This window comes from Suillus subaureus (genome assembly GCF_016647635.1).
Source record: "Suillus subaureus strain MN1 chromosome Unknown BJ212scaffold_39, whole genome shotgun sequence".
Classification (NCBI taxonomy): domain Eukaryota; kingdom Fungi; phylum Basidiomycota; class Agaricomycetes; order Boletales; family Suillaceae; genus Suillus; species Suillus subaureus.
Window position 1 is genome coordinate 78,276 of NW_024538595.1, and position 15,855 is coordinate 94,130.

The following is a 15,855-nucleotide window of genomic DNA, read 5'->3' on the forward strand; positions in this document are numbered from 1 at the left end:
ATTTGACCGAGAGGGTACGCCTTCTTAAGTCTAAAAGTATCGAAGTTACGTAGCCGAGGATTTCAACATGTGCTTCGTACCATCTGGTGAGAGAACAAATAATATCCGTGTATGTGCTTCACCATGCCACTGCGTTCTAACTACTAGAACGAACTAGCCGTTCGCCCGAGTCACTCGGATGGACTTACTTACGAGATCATGACGTTTGATTCGAGCAGCTGGCTAGTGCTCATGCAGGCTCCCAGCATGGGTTTTTGTTACGTCGCGATCGCCCACAAAAAGCTAGTCAAATGAATGTCGTATCGGGGTTTTTCGGTTCCTTGCATCCACGTCACAATTCGTCTAGGGAAAGATGCCGTCGCGAGTACTCATCGCATGGGCAGCTTTTATCGCGAAGCTTATTTTCCAAGCTCACACTCCACATTCCACATGACTCACACCCTCCTCCTCATTTTTATCACTACGCGGAAGGCATGATCGACGGTACTCGACCCAGATGCTATCGCCTTCCGTAAGGTGAGGTTGCTATGGACTACGATACGGCAAGAGACAGTCTACTGGCGATATTTGACGTTACACGGACGTGCCTTCCGAATTCACTCTCGGTCACCCGCTGGGACAATGGGACTGCTATACCATTACTACAGGCGAGGATACTCTAGACGATGAGGACGTGATTGTTTGTGCCGCTCTCTGGTGCAGCCGCAGGGTGCCTTATTGACCTCCGACGGATTCGTTCCCCCCATCTTTACTGTGAAAACTGAACTGGACTGTCGAGTTCTCAGTGAAAGGGGCTATTTTTGAGTTCTCTTACGAAACAACACAATCTTGACAGTGAGACTCTGAAGTTAATTATCAAACTCAATGGCTTCTAGTGAGCAATGGTACGTCGTTTTCACAGGAGAGCGTGTGCAATTTAAGTCATTGACAATTTTGTAGAGGAAGCCACCGATCAAGGGTGGTCCCCCGTTCCCAGAAGAGCGGCATATTATGCAATATTGGAGAATTATTATTATTTGGTACAGGATATAATTATAGGACCTGTTCTAGTCTTCAACCTCAGGAGGACCTGAAATCCTCGACAATGACCTGTGGGAGGTAACCCGATGACTTGACAGGGGGTGTACTACTACACAGGCACGGTAGAGTTATATCTGTATATTGCCTTGTGGCGCAGGGAATCTGATAACACTTGAAGACATTGTAATAGAGATTGACGCCAGACGCGATAAAACATTGCATGCAACTAATATCTTTGACAGTTCATGTAGTACTAGACTCATTCTGTTGAGGGATTAACTGTTGGCTGGCTTCATCCTCACTCCCCGATGAGTTCGGGAAAAGCTCTAATTGTCTCGTGATAACATTGAAGTATAGAATGATGCCTCCAAACGCGACCTTGGAATGTTGGGAGCGCTGTGCAGTTATTGATCCCCGTCCTTCAACCGATTATCCTGATATTTTTCAGATACAATGAACAGACCATTATACCTAATGTCGCCGAACAATTTAATGACCATCTGCCCACGCGATGCAATGTGTATGAGACGCACTCCTTTCTTGCGCATCCGAGTCGGCATCTTGATAATTGCGACAGGCCGGCGAGCCCGGGCGACCCTACTTCCGTCTCGTGGGAATCCTGTGCCCCACACCAACAAGTCTCCAATATCGGGTGCAGTTTGAGTTCAGGCGAGTTTGCAGTGCACCCCTTTTTCCATTCCATTGACCGTTTCCTGTGATCATCCATGGGTAGTTCAACCGAATATTCCTCAGTATTAACTATTGAATGATCTTACATATATTTTTCAGCTTCGGAGGAACAAATCGTTCTAGATGACGCGCACCTCCCTGGCGAGGACGCGAAAAATGCCTTTGATGAAGTAGCCGAAACAATCAAAGAGTCGATCAAGAAGTCGCGGCGCTCTTGGAAAATTCACCATGAGTCCTCAATGTGGGCTAGAGCAGCGGGGTTGAGCGATGATGAGCTCACGAGCTTCTCTCGAGATGATCTCGTACAAGTCCGAAATGGACAGGCGAGCTACGGACACGTTATCTTTGGGAAGCTGAGGCTTCCTGCTGTTAATGATAAGTTGGGCGAGGGATATATTCACGTCAGGTGCGGTTCTTCTATTCGAATTTCTACTGCGAGGTCTTGGGGTTCGCGTTGTATTGACTCATGATTTCCGTTGTGGCAGGATCCACCATGAGGTGAGTGTTTCATTCCGTTCGCTTGATTCATTACTTTAATGTTAATCGTCAGGGAGTTTCCGGATGGAAACTACATGCCATCCACCACCTCACAGCATCCTTTGACGAGGATGGCCATCCCCATTCGTGGCGTGCTATCCATCCTAATGACTATCCCTTAGAGTTCTTTGAATATCATTCCGAGCTTCACGAAGCACCACAACGTTCCTCCCATCGGTGAATTTCGGAATTATCAGGGAAAGAAAGAAGTGTGGTGATTATTTTGTACGATACATATGTCGTTGTGACGTCCGCGGAGCGTGTTTTGTACATCTCCCTGCAATAGTTACGTGTGATTGATTTGATTGCTCGTCGCCCTCAGAGGGCGTTCACCTACAAGTAGGCTGGCCCTGCTGTCTTATCGCCGAATAGGTAAAGTACCTACTATAGACGGCCACTGTCACATTAATATCTGCCTGGTACTATGATGGATGAAGCAAGATGACGAGACACGTCTAACCTAAGGTTAACGGCTCGAGAAGATTCAGTCTGATGAAAAAAAATGCACTGGGTCCGCAGCATCTAGCGCCTGTTGATGCTCAAAGCAAGTCTATAGGGTATGGTTTTATACTAGTACACAAGAAGACAGAGGACCGGGATTGTTCATAGTTAAGCAAATGCCGCTGCACTCCCAAACCAACAAGACATAAGCACATACTCGGGCACGCAACAAAGGGACTATATGTACAAAAGTAATATGAACAAGACAGAAAGAAAGAGACACATAGGCATAAGAAGCATTGACCAAACTAGTTAGCACAGCAAACACGTGGGCGTCCATGGGCGATAGTAGTCAAAAAGCATATACTGAAGGCCAGGATTCGTTGTGCGATGCTGATAGACCTGTTGCAAAATACGGCTGATTCCCATGATGACTCTGACACACGTCGTTCGACATCGAGTACATGAACGGAATCGGTACCGGCTGCAACATCTTATCGTTCTGCGCGCTCGAAAAAGCGGCGAACTGACAGGATGGCGGCGGCGGCGTCGACATGTCCATAAAACTTGACATTTGAATAGTGCGATCCCCAAGTGAAGACTCTGTGGGCGTAGGCGAGTAGCTGAGACCAGGCGTCGGTGGACTGATCTCGGAGTTGTCCGGACTGTTATCCATTCCTAGACTCGATTCGGTTGGCATCCACCGCGAAGTCTCAACGACAGACGAAATCGTCGCCGAACATGAGTCCTCGCGATAGAAGGTGTGTGCGGGTAACGTGGCGTGCCGCCTGAGACCCACACGAGACCTTGCCACCAGAGGTGAGCCTACCGATATCGGTGAAGTAACTGGACTAGTCTCCATAACAGAGTGCGTTCTCGGACTGCTCCTAAGCAAAATATTACTTTCGCTCTTGCACTTTGTGAGGGCGCGTCCGGTAGCAACCGGCGCCGCGGGCAACTTGCCAACCCAGAGGCGCCACTCAAGCGCCTCACCCAGAGCACGTTCGCAACGGCCAATCTCCCGTGGCGGAAGGCCGGAAAGTTTAGCCCATGCACGATTCGAGTAACAGCGATCTTGCATGAATTTCGACGCAAGAATCAGTGAAGCGAGGAAAGTGCGGCGAGGACACAAAAGCGGCGAGGGAAGTGGGGGAAGCGGCGTTAAACACCCACTACTCTGCTTAGGCTTGTGCAGAGACACCTTGTCTGCGTCGAGTGCCGGATCTGCAAATACAGAATCGACCTCAAGTGTGATAGGATTAATGCGGATAGTATCCAGCAAGCCATTGCCTGCCGACGTTTCCGACGAAGAGGTAGGACCATCAAGGCCAGCGCAAAATGCGCTGACCTCACCTTGGACAATACGTTCACCCGATTCCTTTTCGCAAGTGGATCCAGGGCAACCCTTCTCCTTCGAGACCAGCTCTGGGACCTTGGCGCGAATAGCTTCCAGGTAACAAAGGGCTGTCTGTAGAACGCTGCCTGACGTGCGAGAACGACGGAGGACCTCGTGAACAAACCCTTTCATGGGCGCAACATCGCAACGCGGGGCCTGATCGCTCGAACCGGGCGTCAGGGTTATCTTGGGCGAATGAAGGGAGTACGAATCGGGAATGCATGGGGCGGGCGTGGGAGATGGCTGTGTCGTTGGAGATATGGGAGAGGGGAGCTGAGTATTACGCCCGTGGAGTGAAATACTTGGGAGAGATGCAATAATGGAGTCGGTAGAAGCAGTAGCCACAGTTGGACGAGACGATGTTAAGAAGACAAAAGGGATATCCTGGGGGTTCCATATGTCGCATATAGATCCTACAGCTTGATCTAACGAATGATAAAGATCCCGAATTTGAGATTAGAGGCCAAAAATGGCTAGTGAAGCTTGAACTTACCGACTAAACCAGTTACATATTTCGATTTCTGGGAGTCGCGGAGCTGACATTCTCGGGGATGAAATTGAAGATTTCGCTGCCGGTCTGGTTCATAGACTGATGCTGATAGAGGGGAAGGTGAAATGGATGATACAGATGAGACTGGAGTAATGAGATATGAAGGAGAGGGGCGTGAGGAAACTGAGGAAAGGGTGGCATAATAGGGCTGCCAGCGAACCCGAGTGTGCGAATGTGACGTTGTTGGTGGCCCCCGATGGGCCAACGAGTGAGCAGCGGCGCGAACCATAGAGATTTGCAGATTGAAAAAAAATACGGAGCGGTGAGACGAGAGTAAATATTAAGACGAGATAGGACGAGCTTGAGCGGATTATCTAGAAAGAAGACTTGACGACGGCATTAATGGAGTTTACTTTGGTTACTTTGGAGCTGAAGGTAGTGAATTTGTAGGTTTGTTTGAAGATGGGTTCTGATATCGAGCTGGACAAACGGGGAATTACTGGGGAGCACATCGTGACTCCTTTGAGGACTGTCCAAAGTCTGAGACTTTAGACTATCCTAATAGTTATATAGCCTTGTCGAAAAGGCTATAGTAACAGAGAATGAGCTGAACAGATGAGGATATGGAAGGTAGATAGAGGACTTGTAAGGCAGTAACAGTACCTGGCAGTACTCAGACTCAGAGAGGGATGAGCTGGGCGTTATAACTGAACGGAGTCACTGGGTCATACAGGACCCTGATCACCCATAATCTGGGGTCCTTAGTCATCCCGACCGTCTCCATTCCGAGTCCACGACTCATTCTGACTCACCGCCTTCCAAGGTTTCAAAGTTACACCGAATATCGGACGACAATGCTGTTGTTCACAAGTATCCGCTAAAATCTTATTGAAAATATTCCAGTACAGCTTGCTTCAGTGCTCTACCGGCTCCAACGTTACCTGTCCTAGTCTCTAGAAGATTGAACGTGGATCTCTCACACCATGGCCACCTGTGTGCACCACGATACTCTTCCTAGGTATTTTTTCCACGGTCCTCTTTATGGTCTCACTTTCCCGCCCTTCTTCATCGTCGGGATTGCGCCATCCCAATGGAGTCACATCGGGGCAGTGGCAGTGTCCCTCATACTGCCAATACTGCGCACAGGGAGTACTGCCTGTAGCTACTAGCTCCTTGGGTGTAAGTGAATTTACAATAATTCATGCACTGCACTGTCAAATTTGTTGTTCTTCCTCAGTCCCGCAAACAATGCCTTGTCTTCCCACTCCGCCCGTTTTGTTATGCCACGTCAAACAATTCACACTCAACTGATCCATCACAGGGTTATTCTTGATAAGATGAAACGCCTGTTCGTCTCGTTATTATTCTATCGGATCTCGAGCAACGCAGCTACCTCCTATACTCCCCTATGTGTCTTCTTGTCCATTCTTAATTCTGATCTTAACTTGAAGGAGCAATCATCCTCCTTGACTCTAAGACCGCGAAAGTATGACTCCTGCAACTGTGGCCTGATGGTCCGTGACGTCCGATTGGGGAAGTCTTCCAAGAAACCCGTCAGTCTCATACAGCCAGCTCGTGTTCCTCGAAATTGTCCACATCACCCTTCCATGAATGCCCATTTACCGTTCGGAGGTCTAAGTAGATCTCGACGTAATCCTTGATTCGTCCGCCATGTGTTTTCTGACTCAAGCAACTTATCGTCAACATTCAAATTGGTACATCCATCACCAGTCCTAGTCACGCCGGTAGTGTTGTTTTACACGTGGAGGGGGCGTGCCAATATTCAGTGCATCATTTTCCGATTATATCGTAATCAACGTCTTGTCCCGGGACTATCGCAGTGTTCCATTATCCTGTACATAGTGTAGGGCTTCAAGTACGCGCGGTCTTAGTTGATAGCTGTATGTATACGTGATAGGACCTTCTATAGGTAGACAATTCCTATTGTTGCACATCCCTTGCAATTAATCAAACAGGTACTACATATTCTAATATGTAGAACGTTACCTCAGAGGCGAGTTGACACCTCACGACATCATATTCACACCTCACCGCTCTCGACCGACGGAGAGCGCAGTCTCTCATCTTCGCGGAAAGTGCGTCTATAACGGCCGGCGAGAACGTCGGACGAACGGTGTGTTCCCTCGCGTCGGGGCATTCACAATCCCAGACGTGTGGCAGGTCCTTTAGGCTTCATACAATTGCCCTACATAGAATACACTACTGGACATAGATCGGAACCGATTTTTTTTACCTCGAACTGGATGATCCGGAATTCGAGGATATTCAGAGCTTGTGCAGATCTAAACTTGTCTCGTTGAGTCAATCGTTTACCCAACGAATTCGAACCTGGAAAAAATTATGTGTTCAGAGATCCGCCGAGGGCCTGGTTGTTAAGAGCAAGACTTGACGTTGACCTACGCCTGTCAATTGTAATACGTATGTAGTATACGTACGAGAAACATCTCTGAAGATCAGATGACTTTCTGGCGCCAGATCTTGAATTTCAATCGTTGGCGCTCAGCAACTGCTATTGTTTAGCAAAGGTGTTGTCACTTGCCTTGGTTAGCGTCTACTTCATCTGCTCTTGGCGCTGACCATTTTAATATTCCTCAGCTATGGTGTTGCGTTCGAATTTCCGTCAAACCTCTGCCCCCGAAGTTAAAAGTTCCTTGAAATAGCAGCCGCTGATGCTACATACCTAAATAACGTGTCAGGATCTTTCCGAGGCTCCGACAGCTGATGCAGACACGGTCTGGAGCATTTGCACCACCCGTGTCAAAAGCGGATAAAATGTGGTGCACTCGAGGATCATGACTCATCGAACACCAGAAAATAAATCAGCTCGGGAGCCGTCCGGGCTCAGCGGGCTACGGAATGACTTGAACTTGCCCGTCAACTAAAGGTAGTCTAATGAGAATAGGAACATCACTTGTGCGGTACCCGGTGCCGCGTGAGCCCGCATGGAAGACAGTAGGAACGCACCTGTTGCAAACCAGAAACTCTCAGAGTCATAACCAAGGAGCACGGACATGCATGTCCGATTCAAGAACGTGAGATCTCTCACGCACACTAGCAGAAGATCGCCGGAGGACGTAGAAGCAGCGGAAAACTGTCTGTGTGGCATGCAGATAGGAAATAGGGTGCATGCGCCCGATGCAACCAATCACTAGTAACTACTAGTACCTAGGTCCCAAGATGAGTCAGATTGGCTCGGATCCGACCTGAGCGAGGAAAAAATAGACTGGCACTGATGGTTGCACGGAAAGATAAGCAATACACAGTCACGGTGGCAGCTCACCATTTGTAGCCTTCCGAACAAACAACTGTCAGAACGTCGAATTTGTTGGCAAGTAGAAACAGGTAAGAACGCGGTACGCGCTGTGGTGTATTGCCTCAAAAACGCTCGAGTTGATACTATGCCGACGACCGTATCTAAGAAGCGTCCAGAGAACTTGAGCCTGAGAAGGATTTGCCATGATGTGCATGATAAATAGCATCGTGACGACTAGCACAAAAGTCGGGTCGGGGCTGTGGCCGTGGCGAGTTATAATCGAATGTTGGATACCCGCTACGCGGCCACTCTTACTGAATATCACGACAAAAATTTCTCTTGCCAAAGCAACCAAGTCATGGCTGTCTACATAGTCGCCAGTGATTGTCCATAACGGCACCATATTCCAGCTTAACAGTTTCGACGCATCTTGCATGGGCCAGGCCCTGCATCCATTGCAGCACAACATGTCATGATGGATGGTCTAATTTGCAACTAGGCGGAGCGCATTGTTATCATCTTGAGACTGATACCAACCTGTCTCCGACTTCAAGCTTGAGATGTGAGTTCTTGTTGGAACCGGGAGGAGTCATGTCGGGCTGACACGAACACTGTAGATGCAGAGCCGTCAATTTTCACTCAAAAACGACGACGACGACGCCCGCCCCCACCCGAGCAACATTGTAGACCTACGCCAGAAGCACGCTAGCATTTCACTTGTCGCGCTGTATGTAATAATACTATGTGACCCGATGGTCCCAACAACGCAGTTACATATTTTGCCCCGAAGTTGGCTTAATTGTCCTTTCTCTTCACTCAACTTCTTGGTTCTACCCCCGTCTCTGCCTATCGTCCAACCACTCTGTTCGTTTGTTGTTATCTTCTTGCTGTGATGAAGTTCAATGTGTCGCTTCTTGCTGTACTCACTGCTGTCGCGGTCGTCCAAGCTGGACACAGCTTTGAAAAGCTTCCTGCGCGGCGGGCTGCGCTGGGTAAACATGCTGCCCTTTCTCCCCGAAACAAGGGTGGCGATAGCACACCAAAGCTGCGGAGGACTTGCAAACCGAGACCGGTTAGTCGTGTTTCAAATTCCAATGCTAGTCGCAAAGAAGCTTACTGTGAATTCTATGCTCCTGTGTGTGTGATTGTGCACTGGTGACTGTAGGTCAGCTCGGGAGGTCCTGTACCATCAGCATCAGCATCGTTTACAGGTTCACCCTTAGCTTCAGCTTCTGAATCGACTACAGGATTAACTGCAACATCAACCCTGAGTGTGCCTACAGCATCGTCACAAACTCCAACTCTGCCTGCGGCATCGTCACCAGATTCAGCTTCGACTACAGCACCAACTACAGCATCAACCACGGTTCTGCCTTCTGCATCGTCACCAACACCAACACTCCCTACACCTTCACCAGCTCCTCAGCCCCCGATATCAGACAATGGACCTAGTAACAACTCTGGAGGTGGGCCGATTAATGGACTCGTCAACGTCATTTCCTCCAAAGGTTGTGGATCTAGCAGTGCAACCAGTGCGACTTTTCCGTATTGCAAGCGAAGGGAGTATATTGCTGATGCACATGTATCTTTACCAGAGGAAATCACTGCATTGAGCGGTCCCAATGGCCATATCGATTTCCTGAACTGCGGCATCAACGGGAGCGGATGGAACCCACCCTTGATCAAAATTGAGGGTATCGTCACTGTTGACCTGTCAGCAGTCGCGTACCAAAATGGTTCGACGTTCGTAAACTGCCAGGACTTTGTCTCAACATTTGAGAAATATGGCAGCCAGTATGGAAGTCGGTGTCATTCTCCAAGTCTTGCCACGTTTCTATCTGACGTTGGGTGACAGTTCCTGTCATTCTCCTCGCGTCTTTTGCCATGCAGGAGAGTTCATGTAACCCGAGCATCGTTGGTGGAGCTGGTGAGCAAGGTTTGATGCAGCTCACTAGCGACAAATGCGTTGGTGCTCCCAATGGTGATTGCCAGGACGTTGTAAGCCATGTCGTTATCGTATCGGACATATTATCTTGATCGTATCCATATTCTTCCCCAGGATTTCAATATCGGTGCTGGCGCCAAATTCTTCTCGCAGCTGCTCGATGAAAATGATGGCAACCTTCTCTCCTCCATTGGTCATTATAATGGCTGGTTCAGGGAATGACTTATGTATTTATCTGTTGCCTACTTCAGAAATCCCGGTGCTGATGGTATATGTACAGGCGGATGCAACTGCTGCTGCCCATGGCGGTGACTGCAGGGAGCAGAACAACCTCGACTAGTAAGCCTTTATGAATCTCGGGGTTGTGCGATTTAATCTTACATTTCACAATAGTTTGCACCAGTTCTTGAATGGCTGGTGCCAGAACATCAATGCCTATCAGCACGACCCTCTTCTTGGCAAATACTTTAACCTGAATGTCTGCAACTAAGCAACGTCCTATCGCGACTATTGTTGTTTTCGCTGGTACATTATCATGGAAACATTTATTAATATCAAGCAAGAGTTTAGAATGATCCTATACCACTTATCACCACATACACTCATACCCACTTTATGGTGATGCTGTCGCCGCTCCCCGTAATTTCACTTATTTTTCTGGTTAATATGAAGGTTTTTTGTTCGCGAATCTCTCGACTCAAGATTATACATCTGATAAGTAGTTAATGTAAAGCCACCGATGTGAATTTCCTTTCTCGGAAAATTTCAGTCGAAGGTGATTAATGAACTGGTACTTGCAGATCGCGACGCACACTTCTTAGCTAGTGGGCGTCTTTCATAACATGGATGGTTCATCGTCAACATCATCTTCTGCCCCTCCTTCTAGGGCATCGACTGCGCCATCATCTCTTCCCTCTCCGGAGATCCAAACCTTGACTCTAGGAGGTGTGACCGACGAGGATCGGGCGGAGGCTGCTAAGATCAAGACAAAGGCAAATCAGGCATTTGCAAGTGCGTGTTGAACATTGGCATTGCATTCGTGATGATGTTTAAGTTAGGGCGATCTGGCCAACAGGTCATAACTTCGTGGAGGCCGTTAGACTCTACACTCAAGCCATAGAGGTGAACCCGTTAGATGCAACGTATTGGTGCAATCGCGCTGCAGCTCGGACAAAATTAGAAGAATATGGGTTTGCACTTTCAGATGCTTGTAAGTTGCTGGATATGTCAGTCAAGGTGTTTTGTCATCTCACGCGACTATAGCAAAGGCTATCGAAGTCGATCCTAAATATGCCAAGGCCTTTTATCGGTATGTGACAGGTTGTGGGTACAAATGTCCGAAGCTAAGTGCTCGTATCAGTCGTGCGACATGCTATCTACAGATTGCAAAACCTCAGCTAGCGGTGGCGGATTTCAAGAAGGTCGTCGCGCTAGAGCCTAGAAACACAGTTGTTCAGTCACAACTCACAGCTACCCAAAAGCTCGTGCGCAGGATAGAATTTGAGAAGGTACGTTTTACGCTTCAGGTCAATGTCGCAGCTAATCTTCTTGGTAGGCGATTGAAGTAGAAGGGGAGAAAAATCCAGTAGAAAGATGTCACGAGATCATCGCGGAAGGTCAGTTGTCTGAATTTCCATAGATTCTGTGTTTTCATTGTTTTCAGGGGGCTGTGAGGTCGAAAAAGCCTATGCTGGTCCACAATTGAGTACTGGGGATGATGGGAAATATGTGATGACGGAAGAGTTTATCAAAGGAATGATCGAGTGGTTCAAGGCAGGCAAAAATCTTCCAAGGCGGTACGCGTGGGAGATTATTCTTGGAGCATGCTCGCATTTTGTAAAAGAAGAAAGTCTAGTAAACTTGGACCTACAAGATGGCGTGACATGCGACGTCATTGGAGATGTTCACGGTCAGTCTAAGCGCTGCAGTGCTTGATATAGGGTCGTGCTTACCGTGTTTATTCTAGGACAATTCTACGATTTATTGAATCTATACTCATTGACGGGTACTCCTACCGAGAAGCATTGTCTTCTTATGAATGGCGATCTTGTTGATCGGGGATCGTGGTCCATTGAGGTTATTCTTACCGCCTTCGCCTACAAATGTGAGTACATGACCTATACAAAGGGCTTTAGTACTGAAATCAAGCAAAGGGTTATACCCCACACGCATGTTCATTAATAGAGGTAATCACGAAGCAAAAGACATGAACCGAACGTATGGCTTTGAAGGCGAAGCAAAGCACAAACACGGAGAGCAAACATATAAAGTTCATTCCCTCCATTCTTTCTCTATTTAAAGCGCTTACGGCTTCTTTGACAGTTATTCGCTCACGTTTTCACCACTTGTAAGTATCTATGGATCTGCTAAGTTCAGCTGATTCATCGTTGGTTCTTCAGTACCATTAGCAACACTTGTGAGCGCCACGAAAGCACTCACCGAAACAAGCACTACAACAATCCTGTCACCACAAGGGCTCAAGAGATACTTTGTTGTGCATGGCGGGCTATTCAGCAAAGACGGTATCACCCTAGATGACGTTCGCAAAATTCCTCGAATCGGACGGCAGCCAGGTCAAGATGGTTTGATGTGTGCGTGCCCTCCCGCTCTTACAACCAGTTATAACTGACACACTTCCAGCCGATGTGTGCATTTATGCTGTACTCATGCGTACAGGCACTTATTTTCATTTTAGCTACTCTGGACTGATCCTCAAACACTTCCTGGTCGCGGCCCGAGCAAACGCGTATGTGTTAGTTAGCTGCCCAATCGCTTTGAGGCTCACAACCCCTCCTTCCAACCCCTCCTTCCAGGGTGTCGGAATTGCTTTCGGTCCTGACGTCACGAAGAGGTGGTGTTTACTGAATGGCGTTACTTCTATCATTCGGAGCCATGAAGTTCGTCAGGGTAAGTGTTTTTCATCGCTTTGCTAAGGAACCTGACTCCAATTTGGGTCTGCAGATGGGTATGCCGTAGAACATGATGGTCTCTGCACAACCGTCTTTTCAGCCCCAAATTATGTGGATCAAGTGGGAAACAAGGGAGCGTTTGTATGTCTATATACTGTTCATCCAAGGCTTTAAATACTCACACCTTGCTAGATACGAATAAATGCAGAAGGAGACCAAAAGTACTTCCAATTCGAAGCGACACCTCATCCGCCAATGAAGCCGATGGCATATGCGCAAGGAGGTCTGGCGAGCTTGATGATGTAGATTCTCATGACAAATCTTATGTAGGTGGAGTCACGATATAATGGGTGCGGGCGCGTGGGAGTCTTGCTACTTGTAGTTACCAGTCGCCTGTTTGGACGCTTAACACAAGCTTAACATATTCAAAACTCTTCCACTTGACTTTGAAATTTCTGAACTGCTATGGACAAGACGAAATCAAGACTGGCCGCGTTCTTTGATGACGACGAAGATCCTTCGTTCCCAGTGCGACGAATAGACATTATTTATGTCCTTGAAACACTTACCAATCGCTTCGTACATTAGCAAAAGACCCTGGATGACACGAAGTTATCACAGTACGCGCAAGGTACTGTTCGCAAGTCCCGCCGAGAAAAGGAGAAGGAAGCTGCAGAGGCAAAAAAACGAGAGGAGGAAGAGAGTGCTGCTAAGGCATATGCTGATTTCATTGACGCGTTTGAGGGGGAAAGTGTGGACAAGCAGAAGGCTGGCTCGGGATTTGTTCGTGCATCGGACGGCGCGAAAGTGTCTTATCAACCGCCAGTCAAAGGTCCTGCGGAGTCTTCGTCACGCACCAGGCCAGTTCGGTCTCATGAAGATGAAGTATGTGAACCGCTTCATGCGAACAACATCTACTTGTGCTCATATTCTTGACCAGTCCACCACATCAGGTAATGCACCGAAGCCGAAAGGCAAACGAGCCATGGATTCATTTCTCGAAGAGATCAAGAGGTAGCTGAGTTCATACTGTTATATGCGTCATTTCATCATCTCTTCAGGGAGCAGGCAATGCGAGAGGCCAGGTATTCCCGTTCTTCCCATGGGCGGTCAGTGACTGCATTAGCAGGTGGGGTTTCGTTTACTTTTATCGCTATCAAGCTCGAATGTATTGCATTGCAGCATACGAAGGGCAGAGTGGTAGCAAGGACCGCGGTGATCCTGAGGTGAGTGTGAACACCTTTTCGTTTCTTCGTTTTCGGATGATTTTTTTCCGCAGACTTCCAACCTTTTTGTGGCCAATTTACCCTCCAATGTCACCGAACAATCTCTTGGGACCTTTTTTGCCCGTCACGGTCCTGTTGGCTCCGTAAAAATCATGTGGCCACGAGGGGATGTTGTTGCCGGTCCGGGTGGTGATATGACTGCTTCGCGCCGCAACAGAAATTCCGGGTTGAGTGGGTTCGTATCCTTTATGAAGCGTAAAGATGCAGAAGCTGCTCTGAGGGAAGTTGATGGCCTTGATTGGGGGGGTTCGATTCTTCGTGTGGGATGGAGCAAAGCTGTGCCTATGGCTGCAAAAGCTCTCTACGGTAGAGGTCACAGCAATTGCCTTAAGCATTTTTTTCACACACTTTACAGTACCAAGCAGGGCATCTAGGTCAAGATCGAGATCACGAGGACACGAGCGTAGGGGCAGGAGCAAGTCACATTCGCCAAGGCGCCAGTCCCGGTCTCGCTCCACGGGCCGCTATCGGTCCTCTAGACGTTCCCGCAGTCGTTCCCTGAACGATAGTCGCTCACCTCGGCGGCGACGGCGCTCGTACAGTCGTTCACGCTATGACAGCCGCAGTCCATACAGACGGTCACCTAGTCCTTCGAGGAGGCACGATTCGGAAGACGAGGCTGCTGCGGTCACCGACACGTTCATTCGTGCTGTGGCCGCCGAGGTCAAAGGCCATGGGTCTGAGTACGAAGATAATCTCCGTGAATGGGAAAGGAACAATCCCAGATACTCTTTCATGACACAGCGCAAGGTATGTCAAGCTATCTCCTTAGTGAGGATGTTGACAGACTGCGAAAAGCACCGACGGCATGCATTCTACAAAGGTCTAGTCGAGCGAGACGATTTTACGGGTGCAGAATTTGACGACGAGGTGTGCTCATTGCTTTTGCGTAGTGAACCATGCTAAACACGTGTCAGGGATATAACTCGACCTACTCTACCGATTCTGCGGAAGAGTCGGAGCAAGAGCGAACTCGCAAAACTGTTCTAGGCAAGCTAGCTCGCAAACGGTTCGAGGCAATGCTTCGTGGTGTCTCTGGCAAGAGAGGCGAGCTCGCTCGCTGTATGACATTCAGCTTGGAACACGCGGAAGCTGCTCGTGAGGTATAATTACAATTTCCATTCAAAGAAGTGCTCTGTTCTAACCATGCTAGGTATCGGATATCATCATTTCTTCACTCTTGGTGGATGGCACACCTGTGCCACGCAAGATTGCTCGGTTGCATCTTATCTGCGACATCTTACACAACTCAGCAGCCCCAGTACCAAGCGCATGGAAGTTTCGCCAGGAATTCCAGTCTCGCTTGGGCATAGTGTTCGATCATTTCGCCACCATCTATCATTCTTTTCCTGGTCGGATCACCGCGGAAACGTTCAAGAAGCAGATCACGTCCGTAGTGGACATCTGGGAAGATTGGATAGTCTTTTCTCCAGACTTTACTGCGGAACTGCGTGCTAGGCTGGATGGTACCACACGGGCCTGATTTGAACGAGCCGAAGGCAGAAGATGATGCTAGCGTTGCTGCAGCCAAGGCACAATCTTCATATGTTTCCAAGTTCAAAGTGAAGTCTTTCCAGCCTGCGCAGGAAGTAACCAAGGCAACCCCTAGTATCGCAGACGACACCAATGATCTCGATGGCGCACCGATCGAAGATATGGATGTAGATGGAGAGCCGTTGGATGTGGATGGCACACCCCTTGATGACGACGTTGACGGCGTTCCTCTTGATCACGGCGAGGACTTTGATGTCGACGGCGAGCCGATGGAAGACATTGATGGATCGCCTATGGATGCAGGATGATGTTGATGGTGTCCCACTTTGAGATATTTGCATAATATTCCAATATCCGTTCCATTGTATTGCAG

At 48.4% G+C, this 15,855-nt stretch overlaps 5 protein-coding genes across 5 annotated transcripts; 4 read left to right on the forward strand and 1 right to left on the reverse strand.

Annotated features, from left to right (window-relative positions):
* Positions 1-1,745: 1,745 nt before the first annotated feature.
* Positions 1,746-2,428, forward strand: BJ212DRAFT_1485138 (uncharacterized protein; the record flags this gene model as incomplete). Its single annotated transcript, XM_041340932.1, has 4 exons — positions 1,746-1,752; positions 1,810-2,116; positions 2,196-2,208; positions 2,261-2,428. The coding sequence occupies 4 exons, from the start codon at positions 1,746-1,748 to the stop codon at positions 2,426-2,428; spliced, it is 495 nt and encodes a 164-aa protein (XP_041188476.1).
* Positions 2,429-2,856: 428 nt separating this feature from the next.
* On the reverse strand, positions 2,857-4,863 carry BJ212DRAFT_1449073 (uncharacterized protein; the record flags this gene model as incomplete). The annotated part of the gene is made up of 3 exons (XM_041338637.1): positions 2,857-2,925; positions 3,170-4,509; positions 4,578-4,863. 3 exons carry the CDS (start codon positions 4,861-4,863, stop codon positions 2,857-2,859), a joined length of 1,695 nt encoding a protein of 564 aa, XP_041188477.1.
* A 4,869-nt stretch (positions 4,864-9,732) lies between these two features.
* On the forward strand, positions 9,733-10,283 carry BJ212DRAFT_1449074 (glycoside hydrolase family 23 protein; the record flags this gene model as incomplete). The annotated part of the gene is made up of 4 exons (XM_041338638.1): positions 9,733-9,846; positions 9,908-9,986; positions 10,045-10,132; positions 10,187-10,283. 4 exons carry the CDS (start codon positions 9,733-9,735, stop codon positions 10,281-10,283), a joined length of 378 nt encoding a protein of 125 aa, XP_041188478.1.
* A 310-nt stretch (positions 10,284-10,593) lies between these two features.
* On the forward strand, positions 10,594-13,121 carry BJ212DRAFT_1384008 (Metallo-dependent phosphatase-like protein). Its single transcript, XM_041336745.1, has 15 exons — positions 10,594-10,804; positions 10,869-11,003; positions 11,057-11,102; positions 11,154-11,301; positions 11,349-11,409; positions 11,457-11,702; positions 11,760-11,897; positions 11,947-12,062; positions 12,116-12,140; positions 12,193-12,384; positions 12,434-12,438; positions 12,489-12,539; positions 12,607-12,700; positions 12,755-12,843; positions 12,895-13,121. Exons 1-15 carry the CDS (start codon positions 10,636-10,638, stop codon positions 13,006-13,008), a joined length of 1,629 nt encoding a protein of 542 aa, XP_041188479.1. The 5' UTR covers positions 10,594-10,635; the 3' UTR covers positions 13,009-13,121.
* Positions 12,850-15,781, forward strand: BJ212DRAFT_1531221 (uncharacterized protein). Its single transcript, XM_041341771.1, has 10 exons — positions 12,850-13,230; positions 13,291-13,587; positions 13,643-13,716; positions 13,764-13,831; positions 13,885-13,928; positions 13,982-14,294; positions 14,344-14,738; positions 14,787-14,858; positions 14,906-15,091; positions 15,142-15,781. The coding sequence occupies exons 1-10, from the start codon at positions 13,168-13,170 to the stop codon at positions 15,469-15,471; spliced, it is 1,842 nt and encodes a 613-aa protein (XP_041188480.1). The 5' UTR covers positions 12,850-13,167; the 3' UTR covers positions 15,472-15,781.
* Positions 15,782-15,855: the final 74 nt, after the last annotated feature.